This window comes from Camelus bactrianus, chromosome 8 (assembly GCF_048773025.1).
Source record: "Camelus bactrianus isolate YW-2024 breed Bactrian camel chromosome 8, ASM4877302v1, whole genome shotgun sequence".
NCBI classification, from domain to species: Eukaryota; Metazoa; Chordata; class Mammalia; order Artiodactyla; family Camelidae; genus Camelus; species Camelus bactrianus.
Genome location: NC_133546.1, coordinates 59,425,954 through 59,440,211, shown reverse-complemented (window position 1 = coordinate 59,440,211; position 14,258 = coordinate 59,425,954). Strand labels below are relative to the sequence as shown.

Here is a 14,258-nt window from a genome sequence, read left to right as displayed (position 1 = left end):
GGAGATGGAAAATCTTTTTTTGGTTTCTAGCTCTGGTGTCTCTTTGGGGTTCACTTGGAAGAGAAGTCACCTGGACCTTATATAAGAGCAGATCGGGGCTGAATCAGCCCAAGAGACGTTGGCTTCTGGATCAGTTATGAATCCCTTTGTAAAGGGTCTGCCTTCAGTGTTCTTACTGGGGACCACACTTCCATTGGGGTCAAAGAAACTCCCCAAAGCAAATTATTAACTCAAAGAGGAACAGTCATGCTAAGTTCCTGAGACAGTTCTTGAAAAACCTAATCTCCTCTACTTTAGGAAAACTGAAAGTTCAAATAGCTTAGCTTAATTATAACAATCCTATCCAAAATGTACTACCAAGAAGGGCTAAATGTGATTCTTGAAATGGCAAAGAAATTTGGAAAATGTCTCTTCTTTTGAGACTGTTTACAAATGCAAAGAACAGAACTATCTTTTAAAAGTAAAAATAAAAATATTTTTTAAAAGTGGTATTTTTTGAGGGGAGACTAGTCCTGTTCATGACTATTTTGTAGGCTGAATGATTCCTCCTTTTAATTGATTCATTTAACACTAAAAAGTTATAAGGTAGACAAGTGCTCAGTCCCGAGCCCAGGAAAGATACATGGGCTCTTGTTGGTGGCATTCACTTCCAGGAAGTGACCTTAAGTTCTCTTTGGGGTCGTTAGAGAGACAAAAGGAGATTTATCTGAAACTGACAGTTCTGTGGACACGGGCAAATATCATAAACACACATCACCTTTTAGCTAATGGTGGGACTCTTCTTAAGGGAGAGATGGGAAAAAAAAAAAGACTCGAAGGCATTCACCCTTTTCTCGAGACACAGATCCTTGGAGAGGTAAATCACTCACTGTGCTGATGGACCCTGTGGCTATGCTTCTGCACGGGGGATATTTATGAATAATTTCGGGGGTAAAAAAGAAAACCTCCTAAAAGTTGTGATCAGAGGCAAAGAAATGAGCAAGGAAAGAGAGAGCACAACCTTTTACTGTTTTCATAAAACCTCAGTCCTCTCAGCTCAGGGACACAGATGTGACGACACAGATGTGACTCTGGCTTGGGGCCCTGAGCCCTACCCTCTGTCCCAAGCCTGCAGGGACATGGTGTGTTCAAATAGCAATAGTTTCCATTCAAATTTCCTTTTTAATGGCTTTTAGCTAAATTAAATCCTTTCAATGTGTTTCTTTTTTTCATTTTTTCACCAGGCAGGAATGGAAGAGTGGGGACCAGGCTAGCAGCTAGAAAATGGGGAAGTGACCACAGGGCATTTCTGCAGCTGGCACAGGGAGCTCTGGAATCTATTTTCAAAACATGCCCAATCCAAACCTTCATGTGCTTCTCGCCAATCTCAGAGGCTGAATAAACCGCACGTGGCTGTGTGAAAAGCCACCTCACCCCGTGTGGCATTTCTGCTGTCTGGTTGGGTTAACGTCCCCGTTTGACTAGAGGCTAATACCCAGGGAGCACAGATGCGGATGGAGCACGCTGCTCTAATGAGGACCACGCTTCATTTCCTCCGAGTTTTTCAGAGAAGCCACTCTCAAGAGGGACTTCTCACCGGGCTCGCTCTCTCCTGCTCCCGAGGCAGGTCTGAGACACAGGTGGCAGCCTCACGTTGGTTCCTTGTCATCGGCAAGACAGTGCCAGATCACGACACAGGCTCCCTCAGATCTTTCTGGGGCCTCTCTTGTTGCAGGGGAAGGGGGGACATATGGGGCGTCTATTCTTTTCTCTCCTTGGCCATGTGAGTCTTGCTCACGAGGTGGCTGGCATTGTTCCTGCTCCCTCTCCCAGCATAGGGAAGACATGGGTGGAGCCTCTGGGAATTTTTACCTAGAAAGCACTTTGCTTTCAGAGTGGACAGAAACCGTTCCTCAACCCCACTGTTCCTCAAACTGATTCCCACTGCTTGTGGGAAGCCCGGGAAACGACATGTTATACAGTTATGTGTGACTGACAAGGGTGCTTCTTCAGTGACACTGGGACCAGGATGGATGCTGAGCTGTCCATCACCTGCATCACAATGGACAAGGGACAGCCCCAGGGTCCCCTGCTGACAAGGAAAACTCAAAGGTGCTGGGAAAGTACATGTTTAGTGTGGATCTATCTAATTTCAGTCAGTTTTGAAAGCGATTCTGTATTTTCCTTCACACTGAAGAGGTGAGGGGCAAGGATGAGGGTGATGAGTATAGCATCCTTTCAAAGCAGAGGAGGGGAGGAGAAAGGGATGGGGAGGGGGGATTCGAAGTACCAGCATGTGCTTTCCAGCATTAGACTTTTTACTTTCATTTCCTCCTGAGTTTTTCAGAGAAGCCGCTTTACCTCTGCTAGTTCAGTATTAAAATGTAGGTCAAATTTCAAGTGCCCTCTAGGATAAGAGTGGTTAATTTGGGATCACCTTGAAGCGTCCTGCCTCTCTGGATAGGGTAGGCGGTCCCTTTACCGTAACCTTTAATCTTGACAAACAAAAACAGTCTTGCAGTGGTGGTGGGGGGCGGGGGGCGGGGAGAGTCCAGATAAAGGACTGAGGGTGGATCACATGCTTGAATTTATGCGCGTTCCCTACCTCCTGGCCCCTGTCCTGCACAGGACACGACTCACTGTCTGCTTCCGAGAACGATCCGGATTCGTCGCTGGAGTTGGTTCCGTAAGATTGCTCACATTTAATCTGGGGTCGGACTTGGTTGTACATTCCATCTCCCATCAGGCCTGGCTCCTGGTGTTCTGTGGCAAGGAATCTGGCTCCCTGGGAACAGGGCGAGGAGGAGAACTCGCAGAGAGGGAGGCTGCAGGGCGAGCCCCCACTCCCGTCCTCTGCGTAGGAATAGGAGGAGCACGAGCTGGAAGTCCTGGTCCTGGTCTCCAACGGGGGCGAGCGAGGGCAGACTTTGATTGGCACCGGGCAGCTAGTGTTGGGCCGCATCCTTCCTGGCAAATGGTCAGCCATCAGCCCACCGTGAGAGTAGGCCTGTGAGCTGGAGAGGGACTGGCCAGCCCCCACCCACAGGCCCTTTGGCACCGGCTCAGAGAGGTCTTTGTCCAGACTGCTTACCCCAGAATACGAGTGCACCGAGGTGCTCACTTGGTCACAAGCGCTGGAGGAGAAGATCACACTTCTCCGGTCCAGCTCTCCTTCCTGTTTACAGAGAGCCTCCAACCCAGGCCCTTTGTGGGGCGACCCCATTGTGAAGCTGGACGCGTCCTTCTGGCTCACGTGGGGCTGTCCGTAATTCCCCGTGAAAGGGGCGTAGTCAGTTTTAAGGTCACCCTGAGTGATCCCCTTGTCAAAAGGGCACGCGGAACTCCTGGCAAAGTGCTGCTGAGATGTACCGGGAAGGCCGGACAGCTCCACACTTTTTGTTATGCTGAATAGAGACCTTAAGCAGGAGGGGGAGGACGCGCTCCTGGATCGCTCCAGGCAGGCGGCCCCGGCAGGGGGGGCGGGGGCGGGCGCGGGGGCGGGGCTGGGCCGTTTCCGGTCCATTTCCACATCCCCCGCTCTGTCTTTGATGTCAGGCTCATCTCCGGACAGGCAGAGCGTGATGCTCTCTTCTTCGTTCTCTTCGCTGGGCGGCTCGCTTTTAATCTGCCCCATGGCAAGCCCCGGCTTGAGGCTGTTGCCAGAGTTATCTTCACTGAATGTGCTTGCAAAACCTGAGGTACTGTGTGATGATGCGTTATAGACATTCTTGGTACATGCAAGCTGGTATTTCTTGTATCTGGGGTACTGCGTTAACGCGTCCTTCGCCGAGCTCTCCTTGGTGTCCGTGGGCACGTCGGACTCGGGCAGTAAAACTTCTTCCTTCTCTGCTACTGGGATGGCAGTGGCCTCAAAGCTGATGGGGTCTGGCAGCAGCTGGTCCCTGGGGCAAGCCATCTTGCCCGTCTCCGAATCCATCGTCTCCTCTTCTTCCTCCTCCTCCTCTCCTGCGCTGTTCTCATGGGCCTCGTGTGGGCGCTGGCAAGCCGCGTCCTTCCGACACACAAACAGGCCATCCTCGCTGTTCAGGAGCTGGGTCTGCAGGAAGCTAAAGCAGGAGTCCTCCAGATTGTGCATGCGCAGGAACTCGGCACAGCGGATGACCTCGCGGATGTTTTCTCTGCTGAGTAACAGCTTGGCCGTGTAGGCGAACTGCAACAGCGGCCCAAACCCCCTGGCCGTGACCTGCAAAACAAACAGGGAAATTGCCGACCGTTACCATCAGCACTGCTATTGTCCGGAATCCCTCAACTGAAGCAAGATAACCAGACAGGGCTAATGTCCTAGGATAAAGACTGCAAAGGAGCAGTTAATCCCGTACTGGGTCAGCAATGATTCTGCTTCCAATAATTAGAGCCTGTCTCGTGCATGCCGCTGCTCTACGCCGTCACGACACACAGAATTGAAAATCACCAGGGTCAAGTGGCTAAACAAGATGACAACGGGTTCAGTGTTGACACTAATGAAATATCCTGGCAAAAATGCACGGTAACAATGGGAAGCCTATTAATCTCCCTCCCCGTCCGTCCTGTGGAGAGCCGTGGGACATCAGGAGTGCTGCGATACTTCTAGCCAGCTCGCACGAGTCAAAGAAAGCATTATCCTTTTCTCCTCAACTGCAAAACTAGCAATATGGCCCCGTTAAAAACCGAAAGTCCACGGGGTTTCAAAAATAGTTTTCCCTCACTTGGAAAGTTAAAGAGAGACATTAAAAGCAACTCCTGTTTTTTGCTCATTCATCATGGTTTTCAATTGGGACTTTTCAGTCATCATGTCATATCCCATCTTACAATGATACCAGAGATGATGACAATCCAAAGCAGTGTTCTCAGCAAGAAATTAACTCTTGGTCCACAAAGAAGGGGGGTTACAGAACTAAACAAACCGGCTGTCACTTAAACGGCTGAAGCTGCTGAATGGCACAGGACCTGGGCAATTCCTTCCCTAATTATAAGCAGCAGCTTTGCCATGCAGTGCAGCTGTCTTCTTTCCCGGTAAATCTTCAGGGGCTGAGCCTACTGTCATGTGCTGCTCATCCATTACATTTTATACAGATTGGAAACGTGCTGTTTATGCACAGCTTGTGTACATGCGCATGCGTGCATGCGCATATCCGCAGAGTGACTTAGACAATTAGAAATATGTTGCCTAAGGCCAATTGTTTTCTCAGATGGGAATGGATTACATATGCTGGTGTTCAGGGCAGGCTTCCTTATCCTTTGCTCAAAACCATGCATCCTCTAGGTTCTTGCAAGCACTGCTGACCCCAGAGGAAGGGAAGGCAGGCAGGTCCATGAATCATTATGTACAAAACAAATGAAAGCAGTGGTCATGGGGTCCTTGCTGGAAGCCACAGTAGCAGTGATTTAAAAATGTCTGCTAGGGGAATAGGTGCAGAGCAAGATGAATCGGCAAGCTTTGTAGCTGACTGCCACATGGACTGAATGCAGCACAGCACCCAGAGCCCAAACTCTTGGGAGGATCTATATTTGTTGTTTGAGATTCAACTCGGACATCAGCTCCTCTGGGAGCTCTCTGCAAACCTCGTAGAGAGTGCATGACACCATCCTCTCAGACCCCATAGCCAGAGTAAAGAAATGCCCTGCGTTCCCCAGGGCAGAACTGATCGTACATCACTGCATTCTAAGGGAATGCAGAGTGAGGGAGAGTTCTTAGATACAGAGCTGAATGGAGTTTTAATTGTTAATATTTTTAAAGTACCTTAAATCAAATTTAAAAAAAAATTCTCCATCCTTAAATCAAATTTAAAAAAAAATTCTCCATCAAATGATGAGTCCTGAGACGTTTGGGTAAACAAACAAACAAAAAACAACAACAACAAAACCCCATGACTGCAAGACCCACATTAAAGTTCTACAAGGGCAATCACTGCTGTCTCCCTTTTACTGTACTTAATTGTGTCTGTTTCTACTGCTAGACAGCAAAGCTTTTTTAGATCAGCGACTGTTTCATTTCTTTTTGTCACCCCGCACCTAATGAGGGTCTCTAAACATCTGATAAAAGCTTGTATATTACTGAATATGTCAGAAGTCTAACTATGCCCTTACCATACAACTGCAGTGTTCAGAAGGTGACAACATAGTCTTATGGTGAGTGTTGTCTCAAATTACTTTGGAAGCAAGGTATTGTGTAAACCAACAAACTAAACCAATTAACTAATCAACGGCAGGCAGGAGGGCTTATTTGTCGTGTCCCCTAGTACCAGTAATGAAAGGGACCTTCACTTTTGTTCTACTAAGCTGACATGGCAATAAATTCAGCAAATGCCCGTTTTATGAAGTTTTCTCCCAGGAACCTTTAAAAGGAAGTATAGGGGGAGGGTATAGCTCAGTGGTAGAGCGCATACTTAGTATGTATGAGATCCTGGATTCAATCACCAATACCTCCATTAAAAAAAATAAAATAAAAGGGAATGTAAACTAAGGAAATGTATATTGATAAGTAACCAATGAAGGTTGATGAAAATGTCACACGACCCATTTCTTCATTGTAACATAGCTCCACCACAAAGTGAAAACGGCAGAATCAAGGCAGAGTTGACCTCTCCATCAGTCAGCATCTTCTGCTCTGCTTCAAGGCAATCTGCCAGTTGCTGAGTGGATAATACACATCTTGAGTTTTGGCAGATGTGCTCACTATACAGGAAATGGGGGAACCCATCTCTATGCGATTTATGTTTTGTATATAGTCCTCTTCATGACCATTTCTTTTTTACTTTGACACTTTTGGTCTCAGTAAGCCCTACCACTGTCCCTCACTATGGCTACTTTTAAACAAAATTCCTAAAGAAGCCAAGGGACACCCACGGGGATCATTAGATCAATCCTGGGAGTCACCACTTGCCTCGTGGCTGCAAGGAGCTGCAGAGAGCTTCTCCACGCAGGGACAAGCTCGTGCTTAAATGTATGAGTGGGTCCAGTCATGCCAGTGAGCACAGTCACCACATCCCAAATCAGATCACTGATCTTTTTGGGCTCAGGAGACATGATAAGCTTGAGATCATCATCACATGGTCATGAACGAGTCAGGAATAAAAACAGGGTTGTAAACTGTCATTCAAGTCCAGGTTAGAGGAAATAGTGTCCTCACCATGAAATTTCAGGAGTCCATAATTAGCTCTTCCCCCAGCGCCACCCCCGACAAGAATTTAAACCCTGCTTTGTCATATTCAATTCTGTTAAATTTTACTCAGCTTCTGTGTGCAGGGCTTTGCCTAATGAGTCAGTTACTATGCACCAAGCACCTTCTAGTGCCCAGTGCCATGCTAGCTGGCTCTCATAACATACTGCAAGGCAGGCATGTTTGCCTCTGTTTTGGAGATAAGGACGTTGAGAAGCAGTAAAGTGAAAGAATGCATCCAAAGTCACAGAGCTAGTTAAAGTGGAGAGGTGGGGTTCCATCCCATGTGCTATGAGGAACAGTTAAGTATAAGACTTAGCCCTGTGCTCAAGAAACCTACAATTTAGCCTGGAAGAAAAGATATGAACAATGACAAGTTAATTTTAAGTAACAATGTAAGTCAATGATGGAAGGGCTATCACAAGATTACATGATTAGAAATCCTCAACTGAGAAACCCCCACCAGTTCAGAAGAGGAGATTACTGAGGTTGGCTCGATCCCTTGAACACTGGTAAACAGGACCCCAGGCCCCAACTGGGTCTGATCTGGGTCAAGGGTTGCTTCGATACAATGGGTATCTTCTGAACTGCCACAGCTCTCTCTTCGTGGAACCCATTTCTGGTGCACTTCGGGCGAGTTGCACTAGCTCCAAATACACAAAACAGAAAGCAAGTGACCACCACACACGCAGGCCGGTGTTAAAACAGGCAGAGGCTTTCAGAATACTGGTTTAGCTTCCATCTTGAGTAGACTGTACTCTCTTTCCAGTTTGAGGAATCATTTAAAGTCACATTGTACTCAGAAAGCAAATATCCAAATACCAATGGGAAGCTGCACGTTTATGAAACTGTGGCCACAGGCCTGCATTGTCATTCACCTTCTGTTTTTACCAAGTATGGCTCTGATAACAGGAAAAAATAAGAGGGGGTAGGAGGTGGAGAATCACAACACAAAACTAATGATCCATAAAAATGTTGTTTAAAAAGGTAATGACCATTGAGTTTAAGTGGAATGAAGTGACGAGAAATAACAAGCCAGTTCCATCTCACTGGTGTTAATGGAGCTGTGTTTGACTGCTCTAACGGAAGCAAACATACCTAGGCTAAAATTCACTAGTCAGGAATGGCCTAAGACAATGATAAACACATGCAAAATATAGTACTAGGGACACCTGGGATAACAGTCTTGCATTTTGAATGGAATATTTTGGTTGGGTTAATTTTGACAGTTTTTTTTTTTTTTTAAATCACGCTTCAATATGGAACTGGTTGGTCCCATAATGTGCGATACACATTGTGCTATCGATGAGGCTGGATCACACGCTGGGTAGAATGGAGTGTGCCCAGTGGGACTCAGCCCTGGGAGAGGACAGGAAATGATCCTGCCTTGCTCTCTGGTTGCTCCCAAGGAGGCAGTGACCTCATCCAGCAGTTGACATGCACAAGGTAAGTGGCACTGACCTTTGGGTTTTGGGTCTGAAAGAAACAGTCAGACTACCAGATTCATGCACTAGGGTGTGAGTCCATGTGCACTAAGGTCTTGAAAATTTGACCCACTGAAACTATGACTGTCAATCCTTTGTTCCCTTGGGTTCTGATGTCTCATCTCCCTGCTGTCGATGAAAGGAAGGTGAAATGATGAAAACGCAGCTGGCAGAGGGCACGCTGGGTGCTGCTGGCAGAGCTGGGGAGCTCACTGTCTCAGGAGATGCCCCATGTGCTGCTGGACAGAGCTTCTGAAAGGAAACTTCCAACAGTTTCGTTGCTCTGGATTATTATGGGGTCAGGCAGTGCGGTTTCAGGCATAAGTTGAAAATAGGGTTTGGGAATTTTTATGAGACTTGGAAGAGCACCTAAGTCACATGATGATGGTCTCCTCAGCCAGTCCTGGCAGTATTTATATTCACGGCTGTAGCGCTGAGCCCATCTGTGGAAGACTCATCAGATGGGTCAGGACATCTGGTGACTGTGCTCTAGGAGATGAGTGGCACACTGCTCAAGGTCCCATAGTCACAGCCTTACCAAACATGGAATCTTTCACCCTCAGCTACATCGTCCTGATGAAGTTGGATCTTGCCTACACTGTAGGAGGAGGGACAAGGCGGTAACAGAGCTATGCTGATGGGCTTTTGAAAACACTGAGTTGGGTTGTATTTGCACAGAAAGGCACTTGTCAAAGAAAAAACAACACTGGTGACAACTCCCTCCTCCTCTCCACCCCCGCACTGCACGGCATCCCATTCTGCAGGATGAAGACTGATTTAGCCGTGAGGCATCACTTCTAATCTTAATTTTCTATAATTAATATCCATATGATCACACATTTCTTCCCAAAGCAGCATGCTATACCAGCATACTACATTCAGGATGTATTTGTTAAATTAACCTCACTATTTCAACAAAGCTTCTGGTTATTTGAGTATTAATTTTAGTTAAAGATAGAGCCAGAGAAATCAATCTTGTTTCCATCTCCAAAGTAACAATTCAAAAACTAAAGCAACATTCAAGTTGATTTATACATATGAGTGTATGATTTCATATGGTGGGTTTTAAAAAAAAAATCTGTGTTAGTGAATGTGGCTTTAAAGCATAACATTAAGTGTCTTTTCTTCCCTGTGCAGGCTTGAATTTGGGTTTGCAGCCACAACACAAAGTTCCTTTCCTATTTGTAAATCTGTCCCTGAGATTCTCTAGCTGATCATTCAATCACTGACTATTTTTCATTTACACATTCATTCACCAACCACGTACTGGGCCCTGACTCTGCAGTGTGTCTGAGGGAACCAGCTGGATTCAAATCCCAGCTTTACTATGGACCAGCTGGGGAACTTGGGCTGGTTATTTAATCTTTCTGTGCTTCACTTTCTCCAACTGCAAGACCAACAGTGCCTGCCTTGTCGTAAAGCCTTTGGAACAGGGTCTAGTGCTGAGTAACAGCTATTATTATTGCTGTTATTTCGTAAGTGAATACTGTATTTCTCTAGGGAGCTAAGAGGTGACCAGAGAGACAGACGTTCAGTACAAATGTCTATAATGGAATCTAAGTATGTAACGGGTATTTGCAGGGAGATAAGGAAGGACCAAGCTGGAGGCTGTAACTACTAAGGGCATCAGTGTCACCTTCCTAGAAGAGGTGATCTTTGCCCCTAGTGTTGGAGGCTGAGTTGAAGTTCATCAGAATAAGTCAAAGAAGGGCCTGGCACACCCTCTCATCACCTTCAGGCTCTTCCTCAAATGCCACTTGCTCAGTGAGGCCTTTCCTGGGCCTCTAATCACAACTTTCCTCTTCCACCCCAACACCAGGACTGGATTTGCAGGGCCCAGTGAAAAGTGGAAAGGTGGTCCTCTTGTTCAGAGATTAAGAACTTCAAGATGATGACAGGGTCTTTCTGAGCATGGGGCCCTCAGCAACTGAATAGGTTGTAAGCTCATGAATCTGGCCCCATCAATACACACACACACACATACACACACACGCACACACATGCACATGCTACCTGTCCCATGCAGTTGAAATGGGCTCCCTGATCTCAGTGGGGGTGATGGCATGCTGGGGGAGAGGCAAACAGTGAACTCCATTTGAGTGAAACTCCAAAGACTAGCTGGCACAGCTACTTGGATCAGCAGTGTAGTCAGCAGTGACTGGCAGGATAATGGGTATTTGGACTGAAATACACAGTTAGCCCACTAAAGTACTTCTTAATTGGTTAAAAAAAAAAAAAAGGAAAATTATGTAGGTTAAGTGGATGAAGCCCTGCTTAAGTCTCCATGATAGACAGTCATGATCCCAGACTTGAGTTCAGTTCACAGACCCAGACTCCCTGAAATTAATTCCCAGGAACTCTTGAGGAAGGACTTTATAATAATCCATGTTTTCACTATGATTTCTTCTGTCCACAGGGGTTTACAGAAATGCATATCTTGTAGTTTTCCTAAATCATGAACTAGTACAAACTTTTTAAAATTAAAATAAAAACTTTAACAAAAAATTACTCAGAAACTGTTTAGATCAGAATCAAATCTATCTATATTCTATCTCTACCTATCTGTAAATTGAAGTAGCACTACTTTATTTTTTAAGAACATTTATTTATTTATTTTCATTTTGTTGTTGTTTTTTATGTAGGTACTGAGGACTAAACTCAGGACCTTAGCATGCTAAGCATGCGCTCTACCACTGAGCTATACCCACCCGCCAGTAGCACTACTTTAATACAAACATAACAGGACAATCTGAATAGTCCTGACCAACTACGAACTTTGATTACTATCATTTAATTTTAGTCTGACATTATAAACTCATATGCTGGTTATTTACTACTGTCTCTCAGCCTCATGCCCACTCTTCTTTTGTTTTCCCTGCACTTTTATTGAGAAATAATTGACAAACACCACTGTATAAGTTTAAGGTTTGATTTACAAATACTATGAAATGATCACAATAGATTCAGCTAACATCCATCCATATAGATACAATAAAAAGAAAAAAAAAATTCTCCCCATGATCCTAGGATTTACTCGCTCAGCGACTTTCCTACATACCATATGCCATGCCTACTCTTCTGATGTTCCTCTGTAATGCTGAGGCTGGGAGTTTATAAATTATGTTTCCCACACTCCTCTGTTATTTGAATTACTCTGCCAATAGGGGGCACTGGTGGGAGGTCAGAGTCAGGAGGAAAGATGCTGTGGTTCCTTCTGCTTCTTGTTCTCTTTTTCTTTCCTCCCCTGGTGGGGTGCCTGGAAGCGGCTGTCTCCTCCCCAGGTGCAGCCCCTCCTCCGTGCTCTGAGGCCGCTTTTCTCCTCCAGCCCCATGAGTGGGAGCTGCTTCCTGACGTGATTAATCACTGGGTTAATTCTCCTTCCACTTCCTGTTTTGGAAACTGTTCTTCCAGTTTTCCAACACCTGTGTAACCAATTCCCTATCTTATACCCTCTGTCTGAAACACCTGGCACGGTTTCTGTTTCCCTGACTCAATCCTCATCCATTTGACAGACAATGAAGCCAAATGAGGTGAAGCCCAGAAAGCCCAGAAAGGTGAAGGGATTTTCCCAAAGTTGCACGGCTGCTCAGCCAGCGCTTAACGCAAGTCTTCTGACTGCAGACTTTAACTCTCAAGCTCCTCTCCTACAGGTTGCTGTCTGTCTGAAGTGAACCAGAAAAAGAAATGGTATTTCATATGGAAACACATTATTGTGAGTTTAATTACACTCTATAAAACATTCAGTTTTAGACGGCTCTATCCAAGGGAGTCTGGCCAACTGGATGTGGTACTTCTGGGGGCAGGAAGACGGGTGAATCTCGCATTTGGTTCTATCGTTATTTACATTATTCAGATTCAGCGCCTAGATTTCTCCTGAAGGATGATGATAACTGCTAAGTCCTTTTCTTGCCTGACGATACTTGGTAAATCCAGGAAGCCCTTCGATCACATAGGAATTTGATAAATTAGCAGGCTCAGCTCAGCTTCAGTTCATGGAATCTGGAAGGCATCAAGCAGAAATGCCTTTCTGGTGGGGGCTATTTTGTTCTAGAGCTTTGTTCCAAACGAAAAGAGGCAGCCCAATAAAGCTGATGTTTAGGGGGCATGTCTTGTGGTCCTGTTTGTGTCAGTTGGCTATGAGTTATCATGGGGCTACGTAACAGCTGAAACTAGACCTTAGGTATCTGGTTGTCTCAGGTTAATGAAAACAGAGAAGGAGGAATCAACATTCATTCTTGTCTTTTCTGGGAACTGGTAACACCTTGGCCCTGTGGAACCTTCATTTCGCCTGGGTGGTTTTACCCCCCTCATCTCACTCCTTCATGTGTGGCCTTAATTATTTTCTCATTCAGCTATAAATGGTTATAGTTCCCAGGTAAGTGACAGGCAAAAGTCATATGTGATGCAAGTGTAAGGTACTGTATTCATATTTACTCAAAAAGCTCACAATGAAAACAGAAAGTCTCTCTTCTGAAAGATTATATAATGAAACTCACAGAGTAATTTTAAAAAATTCAATTTCAGTATAAGTGTGTATCTTAAAATAGGTATAAAATAGTAGCGACTTTTTACATTTTTCAGTGTGAAATGAAAGTGAAAAGCATCCCACTCACTGGTGATGAAGTAGTAAAACCCGCATCTAGGTTTACAGTTTCATTTGAAAAACCACCTCCAACAGAAAATTATTTTTAAAAAGATTTTTAAAAAAATTACCTAATTTCCATTTTGAACGACCCTCTCTCCCCTCTTTCAGGAAACCTATGATTTTCACAGACCAGAATTTTCTTGAATCAAGGTTTGGTTTTACCTCCTAGACCCCACTAGTCATTTCCAACCAACCATCAAACATTTGATGTTCACCCAGAAAACAAAAATATTTTTTAAAGCGTCTAGTCTTGGGAGTTCAGTCCCCTCTCAGAGCCTCCCAATGGTTCTTCATAAGCCAAAATTCCCATCCCTGAAACCTAACCCATTATGAACTCCTATACCCTCCTCATTGCCCTCGTCTGAAATATCCTGAGTTTGACTACATCCCCAGCAGGGTACCTGGACTGAGTCAATGCTCCAGCCATTGGTACAGAGGACAGAACTATCACCTCCCTCAGTCTAGGTCCTATCTCCTAGCTGTGCTGATTGATTTCATTGCCACTTACTACTATGGCGCTGTCAGTTACCATCTCTGAGCTTTGTATTTTTTCAGAACGTGCTACTGATAAGTCACGTGTCCGTTTTAATCTTGCAGATTTGATTTCTTGACCCAAGAGTGTACACTTGTCTAAATATTCAGAAATTGCTATTATATAAATTGCTCTTTAGTCAGTTTTAAAGATCCAATTTCTCCCTTTTTATGGAAACTATAATGCCATTTTCTGATCTCTCAACTTCTGATGCTTTCCTGAGTTCTACAGTTCCTCAAAGATTTTGACCTTAACAAGTTGTACCATAATTATGTCTAATTTTTTTCCCTATACTTTGGGAGCTTTGCTTCATCCAGACTGGGAACTTAGGTGTTTTCGTCTACCTGGGGTTTCCATTCCCTTCTCCAAGTTTTTCTCAGTTTCCGATCTAACGGACATTTTCCATGACACAAAATATAGAGGTGACTTAGGACTCTTTGTCATCCTTGATACTAAATG

General features: G+C 45.0%; 1 protein-coding gene and 1 long non-coding RNA gene across 6 annotated transcripts in view; one reads left to right on the top strand and one right to left on the bottom strand.

Annotated features, from left to right (window-relative positions):
• BACH2 (BTB domain and CNC homolog 2) overlaps positions 1-14,258 on the bottom strand; it is a 324,594-nt gene that overhangs the window by 18,395 nt on the left and 291,941 nt on the right. For all 5 annotated transcript variants that reach the window (XM_074368612.1, XM_074368613.1, XM_074368614.1 and 2 more), the window contains one exon: positions 2,585-4,183. In XM_074368612.1, coding sequence (XP_074224713.1) covers positions 2,585-4,183 — 1,599 coding nt within the window. The remainder of the gene's footprint in view (positions 1-2,584; positions 4,184-14,258) is intronic.
• Positions 2,316-4,737, top strand: LOC141578374 (uncharacterized). The gene is made up of 2 exons (XR_012508729.1): positions 2,316-2,665; positions 3,535-4,737. It is a non-coding gene; the product is annotated as an uncharacterized LOC141578374 (long non-coding RNA).